General features: G+C 43.3%; 1 protein-coding gene across 1 annotated transcript in view; it reads left to right on the top strand.

Moving 5' to 3' along the window:
• LOC143292246 (chitinase-3-like protein 1) overlaps positions 1 to 3,001 on the top strand; it is a 16,776-nt gene extending 13,775 nt beyond the window's left edge. Inside the window, exons 10-11 of the mRNA XM_076602434.1 lie at positions 521 to 748; positions 2,784 to 3,001. Coding sequence (XP_076458549.1) covers positions 521 to 748; positions 2,784 to 3,001 — 446 coding nt within the window. The remainder of the gene's footprint in view (positions 1 to 520; positions 749 to 2,783) is intronic.
• The last annotated feature ends 14,015 nt before the right edge of the window (positions 3,002 to 17,016 follow it).

The following is a 17,016-nucleotide window of genomic DNA, read 5'->3' as shown; positions in this document are numbered from 1 at the left end:
TTCTTTCATGTAAAGCGCCCTGAGCTCATAGAGAGAAAGGGCGCTATACAAACGTACATTATTATTATTATTATTATTAATTATCATTTTATTATTATTATCATCATCATTATTATTATACCTGCTGTTGTTGCTGCAGTTATGATTATGATTATAATGATCATTATGATATGAAACTGAAGATGATTATGATTATCATTGTTAGGGCGCTATACAAACGTACATTATTATTATTATTATTATTAATTATCATTTTATTATTATTATCATCATTATTATTATCATCATCATCATTATTATTATACCTGCTGTTGTTGTTGCTGCAGTTATGATTATGATTATAATGATCATTATGATATGAATCTGAAGATGATTATGATTATCACTGTTATGATGATTATGTTGATGATGATTGAAATGACGACGATGATGATGATGATGATAATGATGATGATGTTGACGACGACGACGACGACGATGATGATGATGATGATGATTCGTCCAGACCAGGCGTTCTCAGCCACCCAGTTCTGCGCCAGCCGCGGGGACGGCCTGTACCGGGATCCCAGTGACTGCCGGCAGTACGTCGAGTGCCTGCTACACATGGGCTTCCTGGCGCGCTGTCCCCAGGGCAAGGTCTTCAACCAGGCCTTCGGCAGTTGCCAGCCACTCGCCCTCACCCCGGAGTGTCAGAACCAAAGCTCTGGGGGTGCCACCACCAATACCAACACGCCTGCTTCGACCCGTGGTAAAACTACGACGACTACGGCTGCTACTACTACTACTACTACTGCTGCTAGTACCCAGCTCCCAACAAAGACGAGTAAACAAAGTTCTTCTGCCGTGGTGGTGGTGACCACTGCTGCATCGTCCGGTGAGTATTTTCCACCCCACCCCCACCCCTCCCATGTCCTCCGTCTCTCTCTCTCTCTCTCTCTCTCTCTCTCTCTCTCTCTCTCTCTCTCTCTTTTACAACGATTTCATTGTTTATTTACTCCTTTCGTTTAGAAACAAAACAATACAATACCAGTTTTGTTTTGGTGGGGATATGCAAAAAATCATAAATGGACAAAGGCATTTAATTTCAATTGAATAGTTGCAAAACGGGCTGAGTTTGGAAGATCTAAATGAAAGTGTGGGTAATTTTTCAACCGCGAGGTACAGCGAAGGTTAACTCTCTCCATTCGAACGGCGAAAGAGACGACGTTAACAGCGTTTCACCCCAATTACCACCATCAAAATGTTACAAGCGGAAGGCTCTTCCACTGAAGAGGTGAATGTTGACAAAGAATACCACAATTCTGACGACGGAAGCTAAAGGTTGGGTCATTGAGACACCCACTGGACATCCGAGGGGTCTGTGTAGAGGAGAAGAGAGGACTGGCCGTACTGAGTGAGTTAACGGAGAAGGTGGGAGAATGGTTAAGACACTTATCTGCCAATACAGCGTTCGTGAGGGCTTGGGTTTCGATTCCCGTTCTCGTCATTTTTCCCATGGTTGACTGGAAAATCAAACAGAACGTCTACTCATTCGGATGAGACGATAAAACCGAGGTTCCGTGTGCAGTATGCAACTTGAAGCAACAACCTCCCACCCCCCCAACCCTCCTTTACTTCTTTGCTTCTTTCACTCTTTTTTTCTTCCTCCTTTCCGTTTTTCCTTTCTTCCTTCCTACCTTCTTTTCTTCCTTCCTTCCCCTTCCTTTCTTGCTTCTTTCATTCTTTCTTTCCCTCCTTCCTTTCGCTTTTTCCGTCCTTCTTTCCTTCCATCTTGCCTATCTTGCTTACCCCTTTCCTTCATTCTTTCTTTTCTTTTCTCCTCCTGACTTCCTTCCTTCCTTCTCATTTCCTCTCTTCCTGCCTTCATTCTTTCCTCCCTTCCTTTCTTCCTCCTTTTCCTTCCGTTTTTTGCGTCCATCCTTCCTTCCATCCTACCTATCTTGCTTATTTGTTTTCTTCTTTTCCTCCCCCTTCTTCCTAAATTTCATCCTGGGTTAATGTGCAGAATCAATGCGAAGGTCAGACAGAAGTGGTGTAGCTTATATGGATAAGTCCGCACGCTTTGACTGCTTTGTAACTGAAACCAAAATCTTTCTTCCTTCTTTCCTTCCTTCCCTCCTTTCTTCCTTTCCTTCTTTCCTTCCCTCCTCCCCCCCTGTCCTTCCTTCACTCACTCCTTCCCTCTTCTTTGCTTCACCCTTTCCTTCTTTCCGTCCTCTCTTCTTTTCCTTCCTCCACTGCTTCCTTGCCTTCTTCCTTCCTTCCTTACTTCATTCCGTCATTCCTTCCTCCCTCCCTTCCTTCGTCCATTCCTTCCTTCCTTCCTTTCTTTTTTTCCTTCTTTCAGTCCTTTCTTCCCTTCTTTCCTTTCGTCCTCCCTTCTTTCGTTCCTTTCTTCCTCCCTTCTATCCATCCTTCTTTCCTTCCCTCCTCCCCCCATGTCCTTCCTTCACTCACTCCTTCCCTCTTCTTTGCTTCACCCTTTCCTTCTTTCCGTCCTCTCTTCTTTTCCTTCCTCCACTCCTTCCTTGCCTTCTTCCTTCCTTCCTTACTTCATTCCTTCCTCCCTCCCTTCCTTCGTCCATTCCTTCCCTCCTTCCTTTCTTTCTTTTTTTCCTTCTTTCAGTCCTTTCTTCCCTTCCTTCCTTTCGACCTCCCTTGTTTCGTTCCTAACGTCCTTGCTTCCTTTCTTCCATCCTTCCTTCCTTCCCTCCCTCCATCCTTTCTTCCTTTCGTCCTCCCTTCTTTCGTTCCTAACTTCCTACCTTCCTTCCTTCCTTCAGGTCACCCGCACACCTCGGCCACCCAGTTCTGCCAGACCCACCCGGACGGCCGGTACCGGGTGGCCAGCAACTGCAACCAGTACATCGAGTGCCTTCTGCAACTGGGCTTCCTGAACCACTGCCCCCAGGGCAAGGTCTTCAACCAGGCGCTGGCCAGCTGCCAGAGTCCATACAACACCCCGGAGTGCGCTGCCTTCCACGGGTTCTCCAGTCACTGATTGTTCATGTACAGAAAAAAAATAAAAATAAAATAAAAGTAAAGATGAGGACCTACTGCACTGGTTGCAAAATTTCAAATGACACCTATTAAAAGAAATTCAAATTCGAGATGATACAAATTAAAAGAAATTCAAATTCAAAATGATACCGATTAAAAGAAATTCTGACATAATTCTTCTTCTTCCACAATTTCTAAAAAGAAAAAAAAAGAAAAGAAAAAAAAAAGATAAGGACCTACTGCACTGGCTGCAAATTCGAAGTGATACCGATTAAAGGAAATTCAAATTCGAAATGATACCGATTAAAAGAAATTCAAATTCAAAACGATACTGATTAAAATACGTTCTGTCATATTCTTCTTCCACGGTTTCTCAAAACAATGACCGTTTTTGGCTGAAAAAAAAAGTTGAAGACCTACAATGCGGGATGTAAGTTCGAAACGATAGCAATGAAAGAACTTCTTCTGTACAGAGTAGTAGTGTGTAAGAGCCCGTAAGGTTAAGTTGTTTACAGTTTGAGTCTTGGCTGCAGTATACCCTTGATGCGGGATTTTAAACAAACAAACAAAACGATGTGTATTATTTGAAAATAAATTCTGTCATATTCTTCCACAATTTCTCCAAACACTTACCATACACGGTCTTCTTCTTCTTCTTCTTTTTTTTAAACGTCGACATGATCAAAACAAAAGAAATTCTGCCATGTACCGCTGATGCGGGCTTTTATGAAAAAAAAAAAAAATGTATTGCTGAAACCAATGTTAACTTTTCACACTGAGTGTTCAGATTGAAAGTTAAAGTTTGCGTGTCTAAAAAAAAATGCCATAGATTAAAAGTCGAGTATATATAAATAGACTGAAAGTTGAGATTTACTTTGTCCGAAAGAAATTCTGCCATATATTGAAAGTTAAGATTTGCATAAATTATGGCATAGATCGAAATTGAAAATTTATCATGTCTGAATAAAATTCTGCTATAGTTTGAAAGTTGAGATTTATTTTGTCTGAAAGAAATTCTGCCACAGACTGGAACATAAGATTTATACTGTCTGAAACACATTCTGCCATAGGTTGAAAGTTGAGATTTATATTTAAAGAAATTCTTGCATAGATTGAAAGTTAACATATGTATTGTCTGAAATAAATTTTGTCATAGATTGAAAGTAAAGGTTTATCTTGTTTAAAAAAAAAAATCTGCCATAAATTGAAACTTAAGATATATATTCACTGAAAGACATTATGTCATAGACAGGAAGTTAAGATTTGTTTTGTCTGAACGAAATTCTGCCGTATAGTCCTGATGCAGCTAAAAACAACAACAACAACAACAACCGATGTTCATTGTCTGAACAGAAATAATTATTATAACTGCATTCACACCCAGCGATTTCAGTGAAAGTTAATCTAAATGTCAGTCTCATGAGTGTATTTTAATATTGTTCGCATGGAGAGATAAAATTCAATATAAAAAAGACGTTATTGAAGAGATAGTGAAGTGATTTATATAGTCTAAAATGTATTTGTTGTATACATATATATATCTATACATATATATCTACATCTATCTATCTATGCATGTGTGTGTGTGCGCGCGTGCGTGCGTGCGTGCGTGTGTGTGTGTGTGTATGTGTGTGTGTGTGTGTGTGTGTGTGTGTGTGTGTGTGTGTGCGCGCGCGTGCGTGTGTGTGTGGTGGACGCAGCCTTACAATTGTCACGTGCCTGATGACTGACAATTAGCAGTTTGACACACAGTCTATTTGGATCCTCATTGCACACAGCCACAGTAAAATTTCTAACTGCCCGGTTACCGCTCAGAGAGCCTGTAGCACTGGGGATAAGTGTCTACATTCACTGGTATGTATGCTGGGACACGAACTGAAATTCATCTTCCGCATCCTCCTCAGTTTTCGGTTTCAGTTTTCCAAGGAGGCATCACCGCGTTCGGATAAATCCATATACGCCACACCACATCTGTTAGGCAGATGCTTGACCAGCAGCATAACCCAACGCTTAGTCAGGCTTTGAGTACCTATCAGAGGGAATTAACATTTTCTTCAACAGAAATTTTGCCAGGAGACAGCTCTTTTTTTTTTATATATTTTTTTTTTAGCCGCGGGTTCTTTTTCAATGCCCTAAATGCGTGCTGAACACACGGGACCTCGTTCTATCGTCTCATCCGAGAGACAAGATGCTCAAACTGATTTTTTCCCCAGTAAAACATGGGAGAAAAGGCGAGAGCAGGAATCAAACCAAGACCTTCACGGACACAGTACTGGCATATGAACGTCTCAACCACTCTGCCACTCATCCATCCTCCTCATAACGAGAGAAGAAACGCGTCAGAACAATTAATGACTGTTCCGTCCACAAACTGCAGCGATTGTCATTCGCTTACAGAATCGTCTCATCAAACCGGTAAGTTGAATAGCGCCTGGTGATGTGCTGCACCTGGAACTGCGAGCTGTGTAAAGCGGCCATGTTCATTGAGTGACATCTGAAGCATCCTGAAACGGCACATAAACCTGTCACATCCGGGGAGTGTGCATACTCAAGCACCGAGCAAGAATTAGAGTTTTACATTGGACGCCCCCCAATACCCTCCCATAAATGTCTCATTACCAATATATGGACAAAATATCGAATAATCAAATAAATAAATGAACGACAGACTGACAAACAAAAATGAATGAATAGGCAAATGAATGAATAAGTATCTAGAATATAATACTGACACCACCGTTCATGTTGCAATTATCACTATGAACTATTAGTATTTATGTCGATCAGTGAGAAAAATGCACGCACTGCAACCTTTCACCAACAACAAACTGAAGGTCAGATATACAAGAAAAGATGCCACAGCTTGCAGAACACCGCAAACATTACAAAACAAACTGTAGCCTACGTAGTGTCTTTAGTGAGGCTTTGTTCACTGAAGCTATCTATCTATCTATCTATATATATATATGTAAACGTATCTGATCTTTTCTTTTCGCAGTTTAGGATTCCCTATTTCAAGGCCTGACTGAGCGCGTTGGGTTACGCTGCTGGTCAGGCATCTGCTTGGCAGATGTGGTGTAGCGTATATGGATTTGTCCGAACGCAGTGACGCCTTCTTGAGCTACTGAAAATGAAACTCACTGAAGCGTGGTAAATAAATCAAGGGAGGCACGTTGTTCGTCACAGTAACATATCCGTCGATTCAAAACACTGTAGCTGAAATTTACGCCTGGGTGTTATGTCAATGCAATGTTTGAATGTATCGAAATACCCCTTCGTCACTCTATAAATAATGCCGACTTAATCTCATGCGTTTTTTTTTTCTTTTGCTCTCTGTCTCTGTCTTTCTGTCTCTCGTTTTTTCATCTTTTTTTCGCATTTAGAACTGTTTGGATCCGCCAGAAACTTGGAAACGATTTTATATCAGAATTTACAGATAGTCTAATTAACTCATACAAACAAGACCGACAGTTTTTTTTTCATGGAGGAAAGCTGGTACTTATCGTTTAAAAACGTTTTTCAAACTGAGAAAAATGTAGGCCTATATTTCCACTGTGGAAAACAAATGGCATCGAAGCACAGCTAAAATTTGAAACGATTACATCTGAACTTAGTTCAAAAAGAACATTGTTTATTTATCGAAAATGAAGAAATAAACGTTTCGTATTGAATGAGCTTTCAAGCTGTCGAAAATGATGATTGGGCTTTAGGCAAAAGCAAGGTTTTTTTTTCCTTTCACACTGCAACAAGACATGACCTATCTGGTAGGTGTATTGTTTCTTATCAAAATGAAGATTAATGATGAGATATAGATAATCATCATCATTTGCCAATAACTTTATTGCAGAGGCAAAGTAAAGAAGGAAGAAAAGATGATGTGTTGAACGGGAACAAAACTTAAAAGGGAAATTTTACACACACACACACACACACACACACACACACACACACACACACACACATAATGTGTGTGTGTGTGTGTGTGTCTATATATATATATATATATATATATATATATATATATATGATAGTCAGTCGTGTCCGACTATGACCACCAGAGCAGCAGAGGAGGCAACTGCTGTTCCGACTATTTGGGCTAGAATTTGATCATAGTGGAGAGTGTCTTGCCCAAGTTAATCCCCACTCTCTCGGCCATGAGGGTTTTAGGACAGTCGGCGTTGGGATGGTTCCCAAAGGCCAACTAACCCCTCAAGGCTGCAGCACTAAGAGCCAGTGCAATTTTACCTCCTAGTTTGAGAGTCATAGTCCTTCACAAAAGACTAAGCTGTAAATGATTTCCCATTGGCTGGAGAAACCACTGATAATACAGCTCCCACTTTGCTGTTGGCCCAAATGTAAACTTATGTCATATATATATATATATATATATATATATATATATATATATATATATATATATATATATATAATATAAACGTATCTGATCTTTTCTTTTCGCAGTTTAGGATTCCCTATCTATTGCTCGTAAACAACATGTTTCAAAAGTGTGACTCATTTGCATGCCAATGTCTGTTAGTGTGTCTTATTGCTTTAGTTTATTTTGTTTTATTTTTCTTCTCCTTGTTTTGTTTTTTTGGTTTTGTTTTGTTTGTTTGTTTGTTTAATGGGGTGTGGGGGTGGCGGGTATTCTTCATGTGTGGGCTCTTTATTTTCTTTTGTTGCATTCCTTCATGGAGCTGAACGTTCGGGTCTGTAAAAGGCTATGACCACAAAGCTATCAAAGTGTCAAAGTGTCTATCGCTGTCTTTGTCTCTCCGTCTGTCTGTCTGTTCGTCCGTCTTTCTGTTTGCCTCACACACACACACACACACACACACACACACACACACACACATTTATAGTCGAAGAGAAAACCGATCAGTCTAAATGGACAGACAGAGCCACCCTGGCCAGAAGGAGTCACTGCCCCTGTTTGGCCCAATGAAACCTGCAACACGTGTACATGAAAATCGTGGTGGTGCTGACGAGCCTTTCATATAGAGGAGTCACTGCCCTTGTTCGTCCCGTGAAGCCTACATGACACTGGTGGTGGTGCTCACGAGCTTTCCAATGAAGGAGTTACTGCCCCTGTAGGTCCCATGAAGCCTACATGACATGACATGTACATGACATTGGTGGTGGTGCTAACGATGGATGAGTCACTGGTGGGTGCTGAGTGTAACGACCCAGCGGCTGGTGCCTTTAACTCTCTCCATACGAACGGCAAAAGAGACGTCGTTAACAGCGTTTCACCCCAATTACCACCATCCAAATATTGCAAGCGGAAGGCTCTTATACTGAAGAGGTGAATGTTGACAAAGAATATCACAATTCTGACGACGGAAGCTAAAGGTTGGGTCATTCGAGACACCCACTGGACATCCGAGGGGTCTGTGTAGAGGAGAAGAGAGGATTGGCCGTACTAAGTGAGTTAAGTTCAAGTTGTTCAGGGCCGTGGTCTTGGTAGAAGTCAATGCCACTATTTTTTTTGTCTGTCCATCCAAGCTGACAGGACATCGGTGGTGTTTGACGTGCCTTTCAGATGGACTCCTGCTTCTGCTGCTGCTCACATCACAGACGTGTTGTTTTGTTTTTATAATATATTTTTTTTGAAGAACTTCCTATCGCAAGACCAGGAATAAGAACAAGAACAAGAGCAGCAGCAACAACAACAGTTAATTTAAGAAAGGGAAAAAAAAAGCCATTTTGTTGTTTAGTCTTGATTGCCATCGACCCAGTCCCTTTCTTCGTTTTGTCAAACAAGAGCGTTGTTTGTGTCACTACATTTGCATTGTGTGTCAGTTCTGTTCTCCCCTTTATCGATGGTTATACTGAAATCTAATCACCATGAACAATTGCAACCCCTTCCAATACCCGTAGGGTCTTTTGTTCCTTGCATCGATGGTTTTATTGAAACTTCATCATCAGCGGCAGCACTTCCAACTCCTTCCGTCATTTTGTCAAACAAGAGCGTTTTTGTGTCACTTCATTTGCAGTTTATGCAAATTCTGTAGTTGCTTTTTGTTTGTTTGTTTGTGTTTTAGTCGCTTGCATCGAGAGTTGTATTGAAACATCATCAACAATTCCAATCTCTTGTTCATTTTGTCAAACAAGAGAGTTCACTAAATTAGTTGCAGTTTGTGTCTGTTTTTTGTTTCTTTATTTGTCCCTTGCATCGACAGTTATATTGCAACTTCATTATCATCACCATCAACAATTCCATTATTTACACAACAGGCAGTTCCAGTGTAGCAGGATAACACCACACACACGGTGCAGCAAATTTTGCCAGGCATACCGTAAGAGGACACACCCACATTCTAAGAGGATCCAAGACAGAACATACCTGCTCCATGAAGTGGTCCTTAACTTTTTGTGAGCCGTGCAGGTGTTTGCTGGTCTTTCGTCCAGTCCTCGCAGTACGCTTCATTGAAAACGTGAGAGGTCCATGGCTGTAGTTTGTGTGAATTCATGCGCAGACTGCGTCCATTGATTTGCAGCTTGTCTTATTTCATTCAGGCCTGTTTCATTGCTGCAGGACCTGGATTCTTTTTATCATCTTTCTATGTTTACATCTTTTTGTGTTCTTTTCAGCCAACATAAGGCTTGAAACACCCAGCCGCATTTTCCTGACTGTCGTCGGTTTAAAAGGAGCACCAGTGACAAAGGTGACTTGCTTGTGCGAGGCAACTTGAAAGGCAGCACTGGCGTTCGTTGTTGTTGTTTTCTGCGTCTCTCTTAATTAACTCTTTCGATACGAACGGCGAAAGAGACGACGTTAACAGCGTTTCACCTCAATTACCATCATCAAAATATTGCAAGCGGAAGACTCTTATACTGAAGACGTGAATGTTGACAAAGAATACCACAATTCTGACGACGGAAGCTAAAGGTTGGGTCATTGAGACACCCACTGGACATCCGAGGGGTGTGTGTAGAGGAGAAGAGAGGACTGGCCGTACTGAGTGAGTTAAGTCACACCCAGGTTACGGACAGGGGAAAGAAGTGGCTTCCTAGAAGGTTAGATAACTAAACTCCACTTGCGCCAGCAGCTGAAAGAAGCTGTCATTTTTCTGCAGGAAATTGGAAAAAAAAAGCTCACAAAAATAACACAATGATTGACAGACTGGCTCAAACACACGTTTAGCTTTGCCAACGTCAAAAGTATTAACGAAGGAAGAAGAAGAAGAAGAAAAACAAGCCAGAACTACGCCTTTTTTCTGTTCTTTGTAGACCTGCTTCAGACAATTATCACCTATCACAATGACTTTTCTTTGGATATTTTCATGTAAGTTGTCAGCAGCGACAGTGGTGGTGGTTCTGATAACGTTTACCTTAGTGACAGCACAAACTTTCACATCCACAGCAAACCCAAACAGCGTCCAGAGAAGCGAAGCATACTCCGAAACCGATGCACCAGCCACGTTTACCAACAGCACTACACTGATTGCTACAGACAGTTCAACGCCCGTTCCCACTTCCGAACCATCTGCTGAGGGGGCACAGGAGACACTCGACCCTCTGCCAGAGCCTACAGTGTCCAAGGAACTGTTCGACAGAGTGATGGCAGTCACCGACATGTTTGTCTTGTGTTTCGAGCTCATCTCCATCCTTCTGACGACCACAAGTACCTACATCCACGCGTTGCCCGACACGCGATGTCCCGTGACCAGCTATCTGGTGAGTCTCAACTGCGCCGACACGGTATCGGCGATCTTGGCGGTCGTCTCCAGCGCGTGGCGGGCGGTGGACCAGGCCGGGGCCACCTCTTCGGCGGGCTTCCACTACCTCAACATCTTCGGCTCTCTCTTCGTCACGGTGGCGTGCCGGAGAATGGTGTACTGCTTCTTCCTGTTGCTGAGCGCCGAGAGGTTCTTCGCCATCAGCTTTCCGCTCAGGGCCCGACACACCAAGGTCACCCGGTTTCCCAAACTGTGCGTCGCGGGCCTTGTGCTGTGCGTTCAAACCTATCACATTTACCTGCCCCTGAAGTACCAGGTGACGCCATCGTCCAGCGGCCAGGGCTATGTCATGACGTATTCGGACCTGTTCCGGGCCAACGGCCAGGTGTTTGATGACGTGTCGAACGTCGGCAAGATCCTGTGGTCCTACACGCCCCTGTCCCTGTGTCTGGTTCTGAGCGTGGCTCTGGTGCCGGCCTTGCGGCGTCACGCCACCCGTCGGCAGTTCCTGCGGGAATCCCAGACCCACAGCTCCAAGACTGGCGGCGCCCGCAGTGCAGAGAGGCAGCTGGCCAGAACCATCTGGGTGAGTCCTGGCCTGCCTGTCCCTCACTGTCACATGCCGCCATGACTTGTGTCTGACGGGCGCAATAGCCAAGTGGTTAAAGCTTTGGACTTTCAATCTTAGGGTTCCAGGTTCGAATCTCGGTAACGGCGCCTGGTGGCTAAAGGGTGGAGATTTGTCCGATCTCCCAGGTCAACATATGTGCAGACCTGCCAGTGCCTGAACCCCCTTCGTGTGGACAGGGAAGTAGAAGATCAAATACACACGTAAAGATCCTGTAATCCATGTCAGCGTTTCGGTGGGTTATGGAAACAAGAACATGCCCAGCATGCACACCCCCGAAAACGGAGCACAACTGTCTACATGGCGGGTAAAAACGGCCATACATGTAAAAGCCGACTCGTGTAATACGAGTGAATGAGGGAGTCGCAGCCCACGAAGAAGAAGAAGAAGAAGAAGAAGAAGAAGAAGAAGAAGAAGAAGAAGAAGAAGAAGTAGTAATAGTAGTAGTAGTCAGTAGTTGTAGTTTTTGTTGTAATATCCTTCTGCTTCTTCTTATCATTATTATTATTATTATTATTATTATTATTATTATTATTATTACTATGATGATGTTGATGAAAACGGAGAAAACAACGTTCAAATACTAACATCATACCCTGCACTTGTAGGGATCCAAGTTCATACCCAAGATGTGAATGAATTACGAAAAAAAAAACCCACCAAGAAAACAAAAACAAAAACCTCAAACATTTGCTGATGCAGGTATATACGTATGATAGTCGGTTCGAGTATGGCCATCAGAACAGCAGAAGAGGTAACTGCTGCCCCGACTATCTAGGCTAGGAATTGATTATAGTGGAGAGTGTCTTGCCTAAGTTACATCCCTACTCTCTTGGCCAAGAGGGTTTTGGGGCAGTCGGCGTTGGGATCGGTCCCAAAGGCCAACTAGCCCACAAGGCTGCAGTCCTGAGAGCCAGTGCAATTTTGCCAGGCATACCGTAAGAGGACACACCCACATTCTAAGAGGATCCAAGACAGAACATACCTGCTCCATGAAGTGGTCCTTAACTTTTTGTGAGCCGTGCAGGTGTTTGCTTGTCTTTCGTACACTGAACAGGAACAGGAACAGCGATGAATTGAACGCTGGAGAATTCCGCGTCTATCTTGGATCTTGCGCATGCGTATCTAACTTTTACTCGAAAACGCGAGCAGTGCCAAAGGCGATCGACGAAGGCAAAATCAGCAACATGTGCTGTCCTCCATTTATCCAGTTGATAGCCTCCATTGCTACAACCAAAATCTGTGCGGTGAAGTGACATCGTATTCACACACACACACACACACACACACACACACACACACACACACACACACACACACACACAAATCCCAACAAAGTATGAAGCAAAAAGTCGAAAAAAAGAAACCCGCTGTTTCGCATGTTCTGTCTCTCGCGATTTCCTTTGTTGCTCGCCATTTCCCCAGAGCCAATCAACTTCGAGAGCACAGATCATGTGACGCGCCTCTATAAGTCATTTAAGCACGGAACTCTCTAGCGGTCTGTTGCTTACCAGCAGTGCAGAGTCTCCCCAGCCGGGTGGTTTCTGGTTAATACTAAAGTAGTTTGAACTGTAACACGTGTACCGTACCCTCATCCTTCGTTCTCTCTTCATTCTCTTCTTCTGTCCTCATTCGTCTTTTTTTCTTTTTTTTTTCCAACTCCTCGTCCACCTACGTGTGTGTGTGTGTGTGTGTGTGTGTGTGTGTGTGTGTGTGTGTGTGTGTGTGTGTTTGTGTGTGAGTGTTTGTGTGTGTGTGTGTGTGTGTGGGTGGGTGGGCGTGTGTGTGTGTGTGTGTGTGTGTGTGTGTGTGTGTGTGTGTGTGCGTGTGTCTGTGTGTGCGTGCGCGCGCGCGTGTGTCTATGTGTGTGTGTGTGTGTGTGCGTGCGTGTGTGTATTTGTGTGTGTGTGTGCGTGTGTGTGTGCGTGCGTGTGTGTATGTGTGTGTATGTGTGTGTGCGTGTGCGTGTGTGCATGCGTGTGTGTGTGTGTGTGTTGTGCGTGCGTGTGTGTGTGTGTGTGTGTGCGTGCATGTGTCCATGCGTGTGTGTATGTGTGCGTGCGTGTGTGTATGTGCGTGTGTGTGTGTGTGTGTGTGTGTGTGTGTGTGTGTGTGTGTGCGTGCGTGTGTGTATGTGTGTGTATGTGTGTGTGCGTGTGTGTATGTGTGTGTGTGTGTGTGTGTGTGTGTGTGCAAACGTGTGCATTTGATTTTAGTCCTGATGCAGCTGCTGCAATCTCCCTGCCACTACTGTTTATAGTCCTTCTGCATCGGCTGCTGCTCATACTGTTACTGCTGCTACTGTTACTACTAGCAGTACTGCTATTGCTGCTGCTGTAGCTAGTACTTCTGCTACCAATAATACCATTACTACCAGTCTCTAGCTGCTGCTGCGACAGCTGCTGTTGCTGCTGCTACTTTTGAATTAAATTGTTTTTTTACTGCTGCTGCTGCTACTACTACTACAATTGCAACTGCTGCTGGTGTTGTTGTTGCTACTGCATGCTCTAATAACTACCACTACTGCTGCTGCCAGTGCTGCTGCGAACGATGACTATGAGGACGACGACGGCGATGCTGATGACGACAATGACTGACGACAACGATGACGATTCCAACGCTTCCCCCCGACCCTCCCTGGCCCCCAACCCCCTTGATCAGTCTTTTATTTATTTATCTATTAATTATTATTATTATTAATTTGTTTTTAGCTCTCCACGCTGCTGTTCACTCTGCTCTCCATGCCCTCCAACACGGTGCAGCTGGTCTCCACCTACCACCCCACCTTCTGTTTCCAGGGGTTCGAACACCGCCTCTACCGTCTGACGAACCGCTTCGCTTACGTCGCCCTGGTCTCCACGCGCTACACCACTTTCCTGGCCTACCTCAGCCTCAGCACCGCCTTCCGCCGGAACCTCCTCCGCCTCCTGCGCGTGGAGAAAGTAGTCCGGCGGTTTGAAGGGAAACGGGAAGAGGAAGATTGTGAGGGTTGCGTCAGCGATTGTGATGGTGGTGGTGGTGGTAGTGATGGTGTGAAGACTTTGTCCGCGTCGCAGATATCTGTTCTGTCCTCAGCTAGCAGCTATCTGGTGACCGAAATGCGGTAGCAGGATGTGTGGGAATGTCTCCTGACGTTATTTTCAATACTTAAAAAAAGAAGAAGTTTTACTTGACTAATCTAACTTGACGTAGATTTTACGCGCCCTTAGCGATATCAGGGTGAATATTTGTTTCTTTCTGAAATTACTCATAAGTCTTAGATGAGATTTTACGTGCACTTAGCGATATGTGGGTGAACATTTTTTTTTTCTTTCTGAAATTACTCATAAGTCTTGGATGAGATTTTACGTGCACTTAGCGATATGTGGATGAATATTTTTTCTTTCTAAAATTACTTGAAGTCTTGCATTGCTTTCAACAAACCAGCTACATGATGAAAAGACTGAACTGTTGCTTGCTTGCCCCATGAAATTTAATAAATAAATAAATAAAAAGATGAACCGCCCATCTCTCCCTCATTTTCTTCTGGTAAACAACACTGTTACTCCTGTCTCCCAATCACTGCAGAGTCTCGGTGTTAGTCTTGGCCACAGTCTTTGTGTCATTTCAGCAAGCTGAACACATTTCAAACATTTGCAAATCAGGCTGAGTTGCGAATAAGTAGTTCCTTTCGCTGTTACCCATCTGTGGAAGCGGCAAAGCAACCACAACATATTACTCTTTGATTTTGTTTTCTCCAGGATTAATTACACTGTTCTTGTCGGCATTGATTGATTGATATGGATACTTATACAGCGCCTATCCTCGGTCGGAGACCAAGCTCTAAGCGCTTTACAAACACGGAATCATTTGCTCAACAGACTGCCTACCTGGGTAGAGCCGACTGACGGCTGCCACTGGGCGCTCATCATTCGTTTCCTGTGTCATTCTATCATATTTCAGGCACGCACACATACACACTCAGACAGACATGTAACATTTTACGTGTATGTTTTTGTTTATCTACCCCGCCATGTAGGCAGCCATTCTCCGTTTTCGGGGGGGTGCATGCTGGGTATGTTCTTGTTTCCATAACCCACAGAACGCTGACATGGATTACAGGATCTTTAACGTGCGTATTTGATCTTCTGCGTGCTTATACACACGAAGATGGTTCAGGCGCTTCAAAAACTTCAATTCATAAACTTCAAAGAGTTCAGAACAATGCTGCTCGACTTCTATTTAGATCCTCCAAATTTAACCATGTTACTCCTCTCTTCCACTCTCTTCACTGGCTACCAAAGAATTGAACATAAGCATTCTGGTTTGAGGTTTTCTGCTCTCTCAAGCTCTGGCCCTCGCTACCTCTTACACACAACTATGTATGCGCTAGTAAGCATGTACTACTTCCAAACCATGACATTCCACGCCTGTTGTTCATAGTGCTACACTACACTGGCTGTTTCTGATTCAACGCAAATAAAAGTGTTCCTGTGATTGATAACTCTAAATTGCCAACAAAGAATCTCTGTCTCTCTCTGTCTCTGTCTCTCCCCTCCCTCTATATCCTTGAATTAAAATATTTTTGCGTTCTGAGTAATCAGGTCTGTGTCTGTCTGTCTGTCTGTCTGCTTCATTTTAGTGCCCTTTCTAACCCCTCTCCTCCCTCTCAATCTCCTCCACTTCTCCTTTCACCTCACTCTTATGGATTCAAAATTATAATGATTTCTGAAACATGATGATCCTAGGAAAGTGAGTTTCCCTTTGTTAATGCCAGTTTTGCTTAGTTAGTTGATTGTACACCCGTCCCTGCTCATAGCATTTGCAGTCGCATACTGATTCAGTGTAATTTTCTTCATGTGTGTTTCAAATAGTTCAACGAAAGCCTTGATTATTTCGTTCATTGCATATCATATCATTGCAATGAGTTCGTATCATCTGGGTCCGTCTAATGTCTGATCCTTATTTTTTGTATAGAGATGAGACAAGAATGAAGGAACGATGTGTGTGTGTGTGTGTGTGTGTGTGTGTGTGTGTGTGTGTGTGTGTGTGTGTGTGTGTGTGTGTGTGTGTGTGTGTGATACACACACAGGCACACACACACACATTTTATTCATATAAACACACACACACACACACACACACACACACACACAAACACACACAGGCAGACAGGGCAGCAAAAAGGGGGACAAAGAATCATACAGATAGTATAAAAGTATACTGCCCATTGTCATACAAGGAAATAAGCAATGTACTGGAAAGAGACTTTTATAGGTGCTTGAATTCAAGTCTAAAACCTCGTCAGTTGACTCTCTCAGACTTTTGTCCGATTCGCAGACCAATTCTGAGTTTAGCTCTCAGACTATTATCAAATTAATTACGGGCCAAGTATTGTTCTAATGTCAAGTGCATATGCTTTAGTAACCTGACAAATAAGCATATAATTTTTGACTGTAGCTTGCTGAAGCCTTATGTACACGAAAGTGTGTCTTCACAAGTGACTGAGAACGTTGATGTTTTTGACTTTTTGCATTCATTATCAGTCATTTCGCTTGTCAGTTTAATGACTTCTCTTTTACGAAGTCCTTTAAGTAATTTCCTGTAAGTGTATTTCGATTTTTTTTTTCAAATTTCACCCTCATTTCACCCTCATTTGCCCACTTTTCCCCCAACCCTCCATTCATTCACATCTCCCACACCTTCTAACCGATAATACTCAAATGC

This window comes from Babylonia areolata, chromosome 18, assembly GCF_041734735.1.
Source record: "Babylonia areolata isolate BAREFJ2019XMU chromosome 18, ASM4173473v1, whole genome shotgun sequence".
Lineage (NCBI taxonomy): Eukaryota > Metazoa > Mollusca > Gastropoda > Neogastropoda > Buccinidae > Babylonia > Babylonia areolata.
Note: the sequence above shows the minus strand (reverse complement) of the source record. Positions and strands in the feature narration are given on the sequence as shown.